General features: G+C 38.5%; 1 protein-coding gene across 1 annotated transcript in view; it reads right to left on the minus strand.

Annotated features, from left to right (window-relative positions):
• The window catches only part of LOC131045314 (adenine phosphoribosyltransferase 1), a 48643-nt gene that overhangs the window by 12134 nt on the left and 19853 nt on the right, over positions 1-16656 (minus strand). Inside the window, exon 5 of the mRNA XM_057978887.2 lies at positions 9071-9129. Within this exon, the coding sequence (XP_057834870.1) occupies positions 9071-9129 (59 nt within the window). The remainder of the gene's footprint in view (positions 1-9070; positions 9130-16656) is intronic.

The raw sequence follows: 16656 nt of genomic DNA on the forward strand, positions 1-16656 counted from the left end.
GGAAGAAATGTGTTTGATTGATGGTGAAATTTGTATATCCATACTACTAGCAGTTTGTTGATTGCAGACTTGCCTTGTGTAGTCAACTGGAATCATTCAGCTTAAGCTTAACTTCAATTGTCGCTTCTTCACTGATATGCATCAACCTGATGGTGTCTATGCTTATAGCGATGATCTGAACATCATAAAGCTTTCCTCCGAAGATCGCACTAACCTTGTGGAGATGGTCCTGGGATGTCAAAACAAGACTTAGTTAGAATTTCATCAAAGGTCATTCATTGCTCTTACATTCTTAGTGTCAGAATTAGATCCTTCCCTCGCCCTCATCCTTTTCTTTTTTTTTTCAAAATCTAGGCTAGTGAAATCCTATGATTCCAGCAAATCAGACATTGAGTGTAAGTCCCCTTGTGATTCCAGCAAAATCACATCATACCGCAAAGAGCTTGTCCATGAGTAGAGATCCTACAAAGCAGAACCTTGGAGTTGCCTCGACTGATCCTTTAGCGAGATCTTCAGCAGTTGAGAACTTTGTTCAAGAGAGGATAAGGTACCTTTTAGGTATTTTATTCTGTGTTTGGTCGTGTACAAAATACACATCAACAGGATCCCAAACTAAAACAGATACCGGAGGTGCTTTTCCTGTCCTTGACGCTTCCAGCCCAGTCTGCATCTGAATAACCTTCCAAGGTTATTGGAGTGTTAAGTGGATACTTCAGCCCAAAACCAACTGTGCCTCGCAAATATCTTAGGATGTGCTTGGCCGCAACAAGATGAACATGTTTGGGTATGCTCATAAACTAGTTGAGAGCATTCACACCAAAACATATGTCTGGTCTAGTGTTAACAAGATACATCAGTGATCCAATCAACTATCGGTGCTCTGATGGATCTGCAAAACCAAAGCTAGCTGCAGAAACACTCAACTTCTTTAAGGTAGATTCCATAGGAGTAGACATGGGTTTACAATCCATCATTCTAAATCTTTTCAAAATGTCAATAGTATACTTTCCTTGACTTAGAAAAATTTCGTTAGATCTTTGCCATAATTCAAGACATAAAAAATAATGCATCAGACCTAAATCTTTCATTTCAAATTCTGAAGCTAGTTCTTTCTTGCATCTAATAATAAGTCCATCTTTACCAGTAAGGAATAGGTCATCCACATATAGAACTAGAATTAGCATTTCATCATTGGCTACCTTAAAGTATATGTTAGAGTCAGCATCATTTTTACAAAAACCTAAAATTAGCAAGTATTTATCAATTCTTTCATACCAAGCACGAGGAGCTTGTTTAAGACCATACAGAGCTTTCTTCAACTTGCACACATGAGTTAATTTATCCTGAATCTCATAACCCTCAGGTTGCTCAATATAGACTTTTTCCTCAATGACACCATTAAGGAAGGCAGTCTAAACATCCATCTGATGTAGTTTCCAACCCCTAGCAGCAGCAACAGCTATTATCGTTTTAATAGAAGTATATCTAGCAACAGGAGCAAATGTTTCTTCATAGTCTATGCCTTCCTTTTGAGAAAAACCACGAGCTACAAATCTAACCTTATATTTTTCAATACTACCATCAGCATTATGCTTAATTTTAAATAACCATTTAGAGGAAACAACAGATTTACCTTTGAGTTTGGGCACAATATCCCACACATCATTCTTGATGATTGACTGACACTCTTCATCCATAGCAAGCTTCCAGGCATGATGACTCAAGGCTTCTTCAACATTGCAAGGTTCAGTTTCGATGAGATTGCACATCAATGTAACGTAGTTGGAGAAAACTTGAGGTCTCTTAGTTTCACGGAAAGTGCCACTGGGGGCTGCAAATCTTTCGGCTTCTTGAATGGTGTTTCTTACCCAAAGAGGCCTCTTTTTGGTAACGACAATGTCGCTAGGAATATCAGTGGGATTCATGGGCTCTGATGGATCATGAAGATCATCTTGAGGAGGAGGATCAGCAGGCTCCCTATGAATCTCAGGGTTAGTATCAACATTCATATCTTGATTGTCATTAGTTTCATTGATAACACAAGAACCTTTTGATTTCTTAAAAGCAATATCTTCTTCAAATGTAACATCCCTACTTACCTCAACATACCTTTGACTTGGGATGTATATCCTAAATGCCTTGGAGGATTCACTGTAACCAACTAGCATGCCTTTCTTTCCGAAGGGTTTCAACTTGGTTCGCTTTTCTTTGGGCAAATGAACATAAACAGGACTTCCAAAGATTCTGAGGTGACAGATGTCTGGTTTGGATCTTGTGAAGGCTTCTTCAGGGGTCATGTTCTTTAGAACACGGTGAGGGCATCTATTCTGGATATATACCGTTGTTCTGGAGGCCTCTGCCCATAGGGAGGTCTGCAAGTCTTGATCGTGAACATAGCCTTTGCAACCTCCACAATAGTCCTATTCTTTCTTTCAGCAACACCATTTTGTTGAGGATTGTATGGAACACAAAACTCCCTCTTAATTCCTGACTCAACACAAAAATCATAAAAGCTACCGGAGGTGTACTCACCTCCATTGTCAGATCTTAATTTAATTCTTTTACCAGAGGAGTTTTCAATTAATGCTTTAAACTCTTTGAATTTACTTAAGACTTCATCAGATTCTTTAGATTTCAAGAAGTAGATCCAAGTTTTCCTAGAGAAATCATCTATGAAGATTACATAATAAAGAAATCCACTAGGAGATGCTATCGACATAGGACCACATAAATCAGAGTGAACAAGTTCTAGTTTGTCTTTAGCTCTATTTTCACTTTTATGAAATGGACTTTTAACATTTTTACCTATAGCACAACCTTTACAAGTGTTATCATGGATTTGACTGAGTTTAGGCATACATTTGACTAACTTTTCAAGGGATGGAAGAGCTTGATAATGCAAGTGTCCAAGCCTTCTATGCCATAACTCACAGGATTCAAGAACCTCATTAATGAGTTCTTGGATAGGGTTAGTAGAGAGCTTATAAAGACTATCATATCTATGACCAATTATACGAGCAAATTTAAAACTAGATTTCTTAGGCCATGCAAGAACTTTTCCCTCAGAAAATGCAATTTGATAACCTTTATCTTCTAGAGCAGAAATGGAAATTAGGTTTCTTTTAATTCCAGGAACAAACAAGATATCACTGAGGTGCAAGGAAATACCAGAATCTAAATTTAGAGAAGTAGAGCCAGAACCTCTTACTGAATAACGAGCGTCATCACCAATTACTACGTGAAGGTTGGTATCCTTTTCTACTAAGTCTGAAAGGTGATCACAGTAACCTGTGATGTGTCTGGAGGCACCACTGTCAATCAACCAAGTATTGCTATCTGAAGGAACACTGCTAGACAGAGCGGAGATGAATAAGAAGTCATCATTTTGTTCCGATACTTCATTTAGGTTGGCTTCACTTTGGTTAGGGTTAAACTGACATTCTTTAGCATAGTGACCAAATTTGTCACATCTAAAGCATCGAACACGCGAGGTATCTCTTGGTTTCTTCCAAGGGTGTTGGGAACTAAATGGTCTGAATTCCCTATTTCTTTTTGGATAAGGTTTCTTCCAATTTCCCCCTTTCTTGCATTGAACTGCAAGCATGTGATGATCATCTATATGGGAACTTTTGGTTTGCCCTCTTGTGATGAGGCGAAACTCTTCTTGGATACAATCATTTTTAAGGCGATCAAGGGTAGGTAACTCAGTCCCTGCCACTTATGGTTTGGATAAATGACTCTCATGAGTGAGGTAGACCATTTAGCGCAATCATGACAAGGCCTTTGTCTTCCATGTTATGGCCAATTAAACCTAGCTGATTTTTTAGTTCTGAAATTCTCATAAAGTAGGAAATAACAGAATCTTCTTTTGCCATTTTGATATTAAGTAGTTGTTGTCTTAAAGTAATTGCTCTACTGAGATTGTTAACTTCATATGTACCTTGTAAATGGCTGAACATTTCCCTTCCAATGGTAAATGAGGCAATAGAGGTGACTAGGTGGTCTTTGACTGAATCAATGAGAATCTTCCTGGCCTTGACAGCATCCTTTTTGAATTGTTTTAGCTTGGCTACATCCATAGGTTCAGTTAGCTCTTTTGCTTCTATGAATTGAAGAAGATCTTCTTCCTCTAGAGCCAACTTGATTCGAACTTTCCATGCAGTAAAATTGAGATTCCCATCAAGCCTATCTTCAACTTTCAGCCCCATTGACCTAACCTGAAAATGAGACACCAATCTGGAAATAAAGGAGCACTGAATTCTGAAATCTGAAAGTTGATCTAGCCTATAGCTCTGATACCATGTTATTTTTAACACTTTCAAATTGATATAACTTAGAATTTAGACTTAGTTTCTAATTAGTTAGTTTAACTGAAAGAAAATGATAATATAGAAACGAACAAATTGAGAGCAAGACATAGTTACCCTGGGAAAACCTCCTAGGAGGAAAAACCCAGCCAGAAAAGATCCTTGGATCTGATTATGGATTATAGTTATGTAATCATTAGTACACTTATCTCTTGTATTTGCAGATTCAGATGTTGCTGTCCAGGAGGTGCCTTCAACATTCACTTGCTGTCATATGCAGAATAGATACTGCTGCTCCCTTCTCCAGATTGTAGGCTTCTAAGAATTATGTTGTGTATGACCTTAAGTTCCCAGTCCTTCAATTAGCACTTCGCTGGATATGGATGGCTGGTAGACCTCCAATCAGTTTGTTGTGCAACCTCCAATCAGTTTGCTGTGCATACACTGAATGTTGCCAAGTACCCTAAGGTGAATTTCGCATCTTCAAATGGTGAATGAGGTTGCCGCTTGAAGTTGACTGAAGTTCGCACTATGTAGACATGTGAATTTTTGCATAGGATGAGAGAGCTTATGTTTGCTTGATTGAATAACAAATGAATCTTAATCTTTATTTATATGGAGCGGAACCCCTTAACTAGGTCGGCTTCCCAAATAATTAATCTTTAATTATTTCCTTTTTAACTGCCTTTGTTAATAGGGTCGGCCCTATTGGACAGCACATTGAATGTTTATTTGATGTAGCGTGGGGGATAGGGCCACGTTGAAGGGAAAAGGGGCCAGCCCCTTTTTGGGCGGATTCCAATGTTGCCCAAGGCAATATGAATCCGCCCTTCCCTAATTAATATCAACAAGGTATGGATGCAAACAATTGGGCAAAAGTTAATACGAAGGCAAGAAGTTTAATCTTGCTTTGCCTTTTAGATTCAATGTGGTTGAACATCTCAAGCAAAAGCACGACACCTAAATGCATTAACATTCTGGTAGGTTCAACCTTTGTTGATGTTAATATGAATTAGGAAGAAAAGTGCATTACCTTGTTATTTTCTTTGCTATATTCATGAGATAACTTAGTTATGGAAATCAATAGTACCTCCACTAAGTTGAATTTTAAAGAAGTGATTGCAACATTGTTGTCAATGCAATGATGTAGGAATCCATTGAGGCTGGTACAAAGGACACCTATTTGTGAGAGGTCATTCTCACATTAAAGGAAGGCATAAGTTGAGAGGTCAACAATCAAAATTTGAAGATACATCCCTTAGAAAGTTGAAGGTGAAATATTGAAAATGTTGTAAATATGAGAATATTCAAAGGAATGCAAACTTAATAAGATTGACAAAGAAAAGGCAAGGCATCTACCTCTTGCTCAAAATTGAAAACCCCCACTAAGGAGGTAAAAGATGTACTCTTGCAATTTGCAATCTTCCAAGTACATATGCATGCGATGATGCAAGGCTAATTGATTCAAGGGCTTCTTGCCATACGAGGCCTCATTAAGAGTAGCTCTCTAAATATGACAATTATAATGGATGTGATGTCTTCCTAAGAGAACCCGTGAGATTATTAACAACGGTAAGGTTAATTTGATTCTTAAAGATGGGAGGATGTAGTCAATCGTTTGGAACCTTGCACATTCTGGTTTAGCAAGAATGTCTAATCTTCACGAGTAAGATGAATAATATAGGTGTGCAAATAGTCTTTGGCAAAGATAGTTGCAAGATGGTTAAGGAGCATTTGTGTTGGAAAGAGCAATTTGAACTAGAACTCTATACAAGTTGCTTGCTAGCACTAGGAGTAGTGGATGTTGGTGCCAGAACCATGGAAGTGAAACACCTAAACTGCAATCATTTGCAATAAGATTGCTCTCACAAATTGCCAACTCTTCGTGTTGTTAAAGGAATTGGAGTACTTATGGTTTCATTCATTCATTGACCAGAGGCCACTTAGGGTAAAAGAAAGCAAAGATTCTAGTCTACATTCATAGCTAACTTTGCCTTCTCTCTCATGTATTATACCTTGAGTACAAGGAGGGTCCTTCTACAAAATTGGACCAAATTCTCCCTAATTGGGTAATTGAACCCCTGGAAGATGATGTGGTTGATGTCAAGGGCCTCAATGATTTACCGTCAATTCTATTGCCCATAGTTTGCGAACTCAAACTCAGAGAATACTCGGCAAGCTGAAAAAATTGACTTGGAGAGCACTCGACAAAAACTCAACCCCTTAAAAAAAACACTTGAATTTAAAAAAAAAATTAAATTTTATGCAAAATATAGCTATTAAATATGTCAAATAAGTTTGGCGGGGGTTTGGAGGCAATGCCTCTCGTAGGGGTCTAGGGGCAATGCCCCTTACAAGGGTCTAGGGGCAACACCCCTCACGAGGTTCGAGAGAAACACAACAAAGCCCTTGCCACCAAGCCCAAACGAAGACCTACAAGACCATACAAACCTTCATGGTTCACAGCATTTTTATAGTTTTTTAAAAGATCAAAAACAATGCTTATAAATCCAATAAAACAAGTTTTTGCAATGTCTAACCCATGTTCTTTTTCCTAAATTTTAACATGTTGGCATTGTGAGTTAACCGGAAAGCCTTGCCAATTTTTTGGCAAAACTCAATGAGCAGTTGCCAAAAATTTGATGAGCTCTTCAAATAAACTATACAAAAAAGCCTAGCAAGTAAAGCTAACCAAAAGTCGTGGAGTGAAAAAGAAGGCAAGTACTCACAACTTGCCGAGTATGCAAACTATGCTCATATAAAGGAACCTAGGCTTAAAAGTGATGTGCATTTGGAGAGCACCATAGCTGAAGTCCTATAAATTGATGGCATAGCTGATGCAAGAGTGCAACTCCATCCATTAAAAGACATAATATGATAACTTAGATTTTTTATTTTTGTTTTTTGTATGTGTCTCATCATTTTGATATTAAGTACGAACTCTTGATTCAAGATTCTTGAATGTTGACTCTATTTAATATATTATATTAGTCTTTGTGTGTTTAAACTTGAAAGATTAATATCCAATAATTAATCTTTCCAATTTTTGTTTTGTTATATGACATTTTTAAAAACTGGCATCTCTAAGTACCGTCTCCAAAAAATTTCAAAAAATGACATCAATATCAATACCAATCTCCTAGCAACTATGGTTTTAACTTTTTGATAAAATATAATGTTTACACGTGTAGCCATAAACACTTCTTGCTTATGATGATGGAATAATACACTAGGTATGGCTAATTGGTAGAAACACCAATTTTAACTTTCCCATACATTAGTTTATGCGGTATTCACACAATGGTGTGTGCCACAAATTCACTCTTGATCTTTGTGCATTCATTCTTTTGGCATTACTTACTTTGTTGATTATCCTCTATGTATACCCTGAGCTTGAATCAGCAAAAAAAATGAAATTGAAATTAGTTTGGCAATGTGATTAGTGAATGTCATGTTCAACTTAAAGTCAATAGTTGTTAGATAATGGGTGTACCTATTAACAATGACTATTATCTCTACGCATACACATTAGTCTAATCATTAAGTCATAGTAACAAAAATCTTTCTCGGAAATAACTACATAAACCAAACAATAAAAAAGTTTTTCACTTAGTCAAGAATCAATTGGAAGAAATCGACAAATTACAAAACACGAATATTCAGAAGAAAAAGCCTAGTAGTGAAAAAAAAATTAAATGAAGTTTTTTTAATTAAAAAATAAAAATAAGCTAGGGTACGCAATTTTTTCTGAATAAATTGTGATGAAATTGCAAGTCCTGATTTTCTCCCAATATATTCCAATTTCTTGTTCCTGAAAAAGAGGCCAATTTTTTTGGGAGGACTAAATGTGATCTGAGCCAACATGGATTCCATAACCCCCATGTGTTGATTAATCACAAGTTTTTGCTGATTTTTGCGTCACTATATCAGAATATCTTATATCCAAATAGATACAGAAACTTACCATTATTCACTTTACTTACAGAATGTAACTTTTTTGTTAAATCAAACAAGATAATGTGCATAATTGTACAAAAGCTGGTAACTCAAATTTAAACGTGTAATATCATGACTGTTATTTTCATTGTTTCCAAAGAGATGGAAACATATCATTTGCCCCAGATTTGGAAGAGTCATGCAGGAAGTGACTAATTTATATTAAATTTCAAATATTGAAAAAGTCCTATTAATTTATCTACAAAATGGGTAAGACTTTATGCATGGATGAAATGGCACATAACATGCTTCAGTTTCCACAACTGTTTAGTATTTACAATACCATGTCTAAAGCTTGACAGCAAATACATAGAACCGTGCCAATAGTCAAATTCAAGCAGTTACATTGTGCAGACAAAGACAGTGACGTAAAATCAAAATGCATTTGAGGGTTTGAACAATGAAGCAATGATACAAGAAAATACAGGCATTTTGTCACACAACTACAAATTTACTGAAAATATACGAACTAGAAACTAAGGGTTGGTAAAGTGTGAAACAATCATAAGAGATAAGGAGAAATTTGAACTCCACAGAACCAAATACGATTAATGGGGCTGAGTAGTAAAAAGTTCAAAAGGGAGAAAGAAATCATTGTACTCTACAACTTCCCACTCCAGCCAAATAAGTATGAATACTATACTTCTCATACATATTATAGTTACTTTTCAGCACTATAATACTCATACAGATTATAATTACTTTTCAGCTGTTAATAAAGCTTTACTTGAATATATCATATATAGTGTCCAAACAGATGAACTAACCTTCAACTCGGGAAGCTCAATGACACATGCGCATTCAACCACTTCAGCACCAACACGTTCTGTAAAGGAAAGCATGGTTCAGACAGATTCACCAAATGCTTAATAATTAGAAAAAATCTGAGAGTCAGATCAGAGCCCTTGATTATGGGGCAACATAAAAACAAAACACCAAAAATGACTTAAAATGTTAGTTCAAAGGAAAGGTTTCCCAAAGAGCTCAACATAGTTAAGGATGGATTCATGATATTGAGAATAACACAATAAGCCACACTGTACTACTAGAAAATAAAATTAGATGACCATTCAATGTTAGCCAAGCATTTAGAAGCCTATTCTAACCTAAGATCCAAATAAGTCCCTTACTTTCCATTTGAATTTGCAAATAAATTTATATACATTAAAACACCTAGTTGCCACTGATCTATAATTAGAAAAAATATTTAAATATTAATTCACTAAAGCATTTTTTTAATTTTTAAATTCAAACATCTTAATTGATTTATTTGCTATCCCTTAGGATTTGTTTAAAAAAGGAGTTGTTTAAGCACTACAATTTAATTGTAGATGTGGGTGCAGTAGGAGATATAGAATTGGATGCCATTGATGAGGAGGTTGAGGAGGTGACATTGCCATCTACTATCTACTGGGATTTGATGCAGGAGCATCCATCTCGCCAGGGATGAAATGCCAGAGGTGAAGATATGAAACAAAAGTTGCAAATAAACAGAAAGATGATAAGCTACATCTAAAGGAAATGTTTTAAGAATTGCAGATTTCAATTGATTGGTATGCAAAGTCAAAGAGGAGAGGAACGGTTGCATAGATGGAAGTCAGAGAGAGAGACAGCAAAAGACATTCACTTTTTTTTTCAAATTTTACGGAGAAGTTGAAACGATTTGGGAAGGGAGTGGAACGTAAGTGGTATGCTGCACAGGGAGAGAGAGGACAGTGCGAATACGGGGAAGATAGGACTGAAAATCAAGAGACTTGGGCGTAGTTGGAAGGGGAAAAGCCATGTGCAAGGAAAGAGAGACTCCAGCATGTGACAAAACTAAGCACCTGCGTAAGAAAGAGAAAAGTTCATCATTGCATGAGGGAAGAGGAACGGACAGCGTAGAAGAAAGAGGGTAAGCTTGACCACAGCAGTTATTCACCTCATGGCGATTTATCATGGTGCAATATTCACAGAATTAGGAATCAAATGAACAGCAAAGATTGAGCAATAGAAAAATTGGAAGAGGCATCGATCATTATTAAGATCAAATGCAGATTATGATGCATCATTAACAAGGTGACCCAAGAAGAGAAGAAGGGGGGTATTGGTCAAGTGAGAGGCTGAGTATTGACCAAAAAAGAACAGTGTGTGTGGGTGTGGCCGCTCAGAGAAAGAGGTATCAACCCAAGAAGAGGCATCGTGGGAGAAGAAAACTGAGAGAGGCATTGCAAGAAGAGGGGGGTTAGAAAGAGGTTTGGATTCAACGGCAGTGAGGAAGAGACTGAGCTTGGAGGACTGGAGGAAACCTGAAGATGAGAGATATCGGTCCAATCGAAAGAGAGTTGGGTTCAGCCTGAGAAGAGACAGCTTGTAAGAATTAGAGGAGCCGCTGATAGATGCAAAGTGTGGACATGCCAGTTGAGAACTTGTGTAGACTTTGACGTGCAGGGAAAGAGACCATTGAGAGACCAAGACTGTGATTTTGTTTTAGTAGATTTGTTGTGAATAAAATTGTGTTTCATTGTTGCAATCTGAGTGTTGAATGGAAGCAAAGAGTCTCTGCATTTTATGCATCTGTTTTGTTTGAGTGTTTGTAGCTAGAGGGGAGTACTGTCTTGCACGAGGATTAATCTAGATCAGAAGCACAAAACAACCTTCTAAGTGAAAACAAATCAGCACAAATAGCAATATCTATCAACATAAATCCAGAGTGTATGTAATGTACATAGAAACCTTGCATATATACAAAAGGCATATGAAGTAGGAAGGTAGGACTGAACAACTAACCAACCCTCAAAAGATGGAACTCTTGTGAGCTCACTTGAAAAGTGTGTCAGCAAGTGCTTGCACGAGGTGTCTCACAAAGTAAAGACACATTGTTGGCATTATATTGTCATTGATGTCAACCGGTATGGAATGGTCACCGGTGAGTAAGTACTAGTGACTGGTATGGGTGAAGTAAGTACTGGGGAACGGTATAGGTGAAGTAAGTAGTGATGTCAACCGGTATGAAGGATGGAGTGTGTAAGTAGACAGAAAAGGTATGTTACCGGTACACATGAAGTGCAACATCTACCAATAAGCAGGACCACCGGTAAACAAGCCAAGGAGAACAGAGGGATGTGGCCACCGGTATACAAAAAGAAGTATAATGCAACCGATAAATGGACTTAGTGGATGGACCAGCATGTTTGATGCAAGGCCAAGTTGATCCACCGGCAAAGAGAGGTCAGCAGGTATGAAGTCCACCGATGAAGTTAGATTATACCGGTAAGGTGAGTTGAACCGGTAGTAAGTCTTGGTCGGTGAAGGATGTCAAACCGACTTTGCAGTCTAAGCATAGGTGGATGTCGACAAGGATGACAAGTGAACACCAGGTGGCGAGCACGCAGAGGTCGGTGAAGTGTTCATTGACGTGGTAGTCGACGAGCAGGTCAGCATTAATGAAGAACCCACAAATCATAGGACGATGGCAGGATGTTGCGGCTCGAGGAAGACAAAGAGGCAAGATGATTGATCTGATTCTGCAGGACGAACTGATCCTTGTACTCGTTGGCTGAAGGAAACAACCGAGCCATTAAAGGTGATTGACAGAGAAAGGCCAAAAAGCATGCTACAAACGTCTAAAAATAGAAAACGTGCATTGGAAGGCAAGGATATGGTAGTGTTGTTTGATATGATGCAGATCATCATTCCAAAAAAGCGGATCCGATCAGATTTGATACGGATTGAGTTGGTAGAGAAAAACCCTAGCACCCCACTGTTTGAAAGTTGCTTTTGGCGGGAACCCTCAAATATAAATATGAGAACTTAAGACTGAAGATGATGATGTTGGATGCGAGTTGTGAGAGAGAAGAGAGCTTGAGCAAGAAGAGAGACTATCTGTCTGAGAGTTCCTTCACAGAAAAGTCAAAGTGTGGAGTTAGCAGGCTAAACCGATGAGAGGCTCTAACCGGCAAAGACAAAGTAACCAATAAACTATTATAGTCTTAACAGTCAAGCGTACCGGTAAGGATTGAACGGTTAGGAAGGCATCCAAATGTGGTACTGTGCAATGTGAGGTTTAGAGAAAGAGAAGAAAGGCAGAGAGTAACCGGTAAGTGATCAGAGAGAGAAATTTGATAACCAGCAGTGGAAGAACCAGTGAAGAAGAGGAGGTTGATAACCGGCAAACATCAATTGATCAGGTGTTGTAGAACTCATTTGCAACTAGGTGCTATCATAGCATTAAAATTGCATTTTATTATATTACACCGAGTTGGTGCTTGGTACAGGGGTTGATGCTCCTTGGGTTGGTGCCCTAAATCAGTAGGGGTTGGTGCTCCTTGGGTTGGTGCCCTAAATCATTGTAACCTGTTGTTTCATTGTGAGGCTGGATTGGAGCAGTAGATTCCAGCAACATTTATCACCGAGGTTTTTTCCGTATTGGGTTTTCCTCATACATCCGGTGTTGTGGGTTATGCATTTGTGTGTTTGCCTCTTTTGATATCCTCTCATATCTTACCGGTTTGATTGCTTAGTGTTTAGGTTGTTAACTGGTACTCAAAGCTTGGTTTAAAAAGAAAAGATTTCTAGGAACCATTGATTCACCCCCCTCTCAACGGTACATTGTGTTCAACAATTGGTATCAGAGCCTAGGTTCGCGGTTGATCAAAGCTTTCTCTAGCTTGGGTAGATTCTGGTCAAAGAACACAATGGCAAGAAATGAGTTTGCCTCTTCAAAAGCCCCCATGTTTGATGGAACTAACTATGCCTTCTGGAGCAGAAAAATGGAGACCTATCTTTCCTCTCATGGTTTTGATGTGTGGATGTCTGTCAAGAATGGGTATACTGTCCCTAGTGTTCCTCCCATTGATCTCGATGCTAAGAAGGAGTATGAGAACAATGCAAAGGCTAAACATGCTATTCTAAGTGTGTTGGCAGATAATGAATTTGTCAAGGTCATGCACTGCTCATCCACCAAGGAGACTTGGGATACATTACAGAGATTATTTGAAGAAGATGCCAAAGTCAAAGAGGCCAAGTTGCAATCACTAAGAGGTCAGCTTGAAGGCTTGAAGATGAAAGATGAAGAAAAGATCACAGACTACCTTCACAGAGTAGATGAAACTGTGAACACCATCAAAGGACTTGGAGAGGAAATTGCTGATGAAATTATTGTCAAAAAGGTACTTAGATCTCTCACATCTAAGTATGGTACTAAGGTTTCTGCCATAGAGGAAGCCAAGGATCTGAAAACCCGATGAGTTATTTGGCTCCTTAACTACCTATGAAATGAGGACAACCGATGAAGCATCTTCAAGGAAGGAGGCAGCTTTCAACTCCATCAAAAAGGGCAAGGAAGAGGTTGCTCATAAAGGATCTAGCGAACACTCGGATGCAGAGGTAGCAAACTTTGTCAAAAAGCTCAAGAGAGGATCCGGTAAGTATAAAGGAAAGTTACCACTCAAATGCTTCAACTGTGGTAAAGTTAGACACTTTGCTACAAAATGTCCCTATAATGAAACCGGTGGAGATGAACAAAGAAGTTTTGGCAGATCTGTCGGTAAAGACAAAGAAAGGAAAGTCTACCGGCAAGGAAGAAGAAGCTACCGGAAGTAGAACAGCCTATATACTATTGAGGATGATGCCACAGATGAAGAAAGTGCATCAGAAGATGGCTGCCATGAGGATGAAAGAGAAGTTAATCTCTTTATGGCACTAGATGAACCGGTTGGTGAAGATGAGGAAGAAGAAGACATTGAAGTTGAAGTGGATCTAGAAGGTGAGCTCATAAGTGCTCTTGAGGAGTTAAGTAAGACAAAAAGAGAACTCAAGAAGGTCAAATTTGTTGCAGCAAAAGAACAAGGTCTCTTGAAGCAATCCCTGGATGAGTCCAATCAAGTTATCTTTGACTTGAAACTCCAGTTGGAAGAAGCCAAGAGGATATGTGAAGTTGCATCCTTTGATCTGATGAAGAAGGAAAAGGAGCATCAAGATCTGGAAGAAGAAATAGTGAAGCTCAGAAAGGAGCTTGAAAAGAGTAAGGATGAACTGAAAATGAGGAGCAAATATGAGGGTAGCATAGAAGCCTTGGACAAGATGTTGAGCAAACAGAAGCAATTTAAAGATACCGGTGGCTTAGGATTTGAATAAGGACAAAGTTCAAATTGCAAAGATACATCCGGTAAGGAGATACAGTTCACTTCTTCAAGTGAAGGTGAAGAGAAGAAAACATTCACAGTAAGCAAGGATACCGATAAGAAGACTTATGCAGAAGCTATTAGAAACTGCCCCACAAACCGATATACACAATCAATGAACCGGAGACCACATTCAATGTACCAAATTGCAAGGGTTCACTAGAGTCGGCAGCATGAAAGGAAGACCCCCAGTGAGACAGATGTTTGCAGGATCAAGGCAACCAAACCGGTATGTATCAAACTTTTATGGCTATTGTTACTGGTGTAACAAATTTGGACATAGGATAGCTAACTATAGATTAATGAATAAGCCCATTGTTAGTTATGAAAATAGAAACTCTTTTGCTGCACTCCGCGGGATGAATGTCATCTGCTATCAATGTAATGGATCAAGTCACAGGAGTTATGAGTGTAGGAGAAGCCAACCGGTTTCCTACAATAATTTTTCAAACTCGTCATTTAATATGAATGTAAAGTGTTATAGTTGTCATGAGTTTGGGCATATTGCAAAGCATTGTAAGAACAAGAAAATCAAGCAGAAGAGGACAGCTCCTGAACAGGAACCGGTAGCCAAACCGGAGCATAAAATTGCATCTGACAAGAAGGAAACTCAACCAGTTTGGGTTGAGAAAGAAAAGGACAAAGCAGAATCAAGTCTGATAGTGCAGACTGCCCTACATGCAGAAAGAAGAAACTTGTGGGTTATAGACAGTGGTTGTTCCAACCACATGATCGGTGATAAAAAGAAATTTATCAAACTTGAAGATTGGAATGGTGGCTCAGTGAGGTTTGGAAACAACTCATCTATCAAGATAAAGGGAAAAGATACTCTAAATATTGATGGCAAACTGAAAGCACATGATGTATATTATGTGGAAGGCCTGAAGCACAATTTGTTGAGTGTGAGTCAGATGTGTGACGAAGGTTATAAATTCACCTTTGATTCTACTGGTTGCCAGATAAAGGAGAGTACCGGTCAGGTTGTAGCTGAAGGTAAGAGGAGAGATGGAAATGTATACAATCTGAAAGAATGTTTTGAATCCCAATGCATGTTGGGACAAGTGGATGAAAGCTAGTTGTGGCACAGAAGATTAGACCACATAAATTTTGAAAATCTAGTTGCAATAAGCAAAAAGGGCTATGTGAGAAATATACCACCAATCATCAAACCGATGAGCACATTTTGTGATGAATGTGTGAAAGGAAAGCAAACTAAGGTGAGATTCAAGACAAAAGAACACAACACCTCAAGACCACTTGAACTTGTTCTAGGTGTGGTCCAACTAGAACAAGAGCTCTTGCCGGTGAGACTTTATGCTCTTCATTGATGATTATTCAAGAATGCCATGGGTCACTTTCCTCTAGGATAAATCACAAGCATTTGATAGATTCAAGATCTTTCGAAAGATGGTAGAGAAGGAAAGTGGATGCAAGCTGAAATGCCTAAGATTCGACTGGGGTGGAGAGTTCACATCAAATGAGTTTGAAGATTACTGTGAGAGACATGGAATCAGAAGGCAATACTCAGCCCCCAAGACACCACAACAAAATGGTGTGGTAGAAAGGAAGAACATGACAGTCAAGGAGATGGCAAGAACCATGTTGAATGAGGCAAGTTTATCGGATTTGTATTGGAAGGAAGCAGTTCATACTGCAACATATACTTTGAACTGGGTTCAGTTAAGAACAAACAGTAGAATGACACCTTATGAGTTGTGGTATGACCGGAAACCATCGGTCAAGTACTTCAAGGTGTTTGGAAGCAAATGTTTTATCAAGAGAGACATGGATGGTTTAGGTAGTTTTGACTCCAGGAGTGATGAAGGGATCTTCCTTGGTTACTCAACTAACAGTAAGGCCTACAAATGCTACAACAAAAGACTAAGAAGAGTCATTAAGAGTGTGCATGTAAGAGTTGATGAGGACATGCATAAAGGAAGACAAGCACAAGTAAACCGGTATGATGATTCTGGTGATGAAGGTGAAGAAGCTCAATTAGACAATGAACCAGAAGAAGCATCCAATAAGGTCTCTAACTGATATGTGCAGAAAAACCACCCGGAAGAGCAGATTTTAGGTAATAAGAGTGATGGTGTGCAGACTAGAAGAAGACTTGCTCGGAATGATGAACAAGTCAATTTCTGCCTCATGACTGAAATGGAACCTAAGACATTCAATGAGGCCAACAA

Source organism: Cryptomeria japonica, chromosome 3, assembly GCF_030272615.1.
Source record: "Cryptomeria japonica chromosome 3, Sugi_1.0, whole genome shotgun sequence".
NCBI classification, from domain to species: domain Eukaryota; kingdom Viridiplantae; phylum Streptophyta; class Pinopsida; order Cupressales; family Cupressaceae; genus Cryptomeria; species Cryptomeria japonica.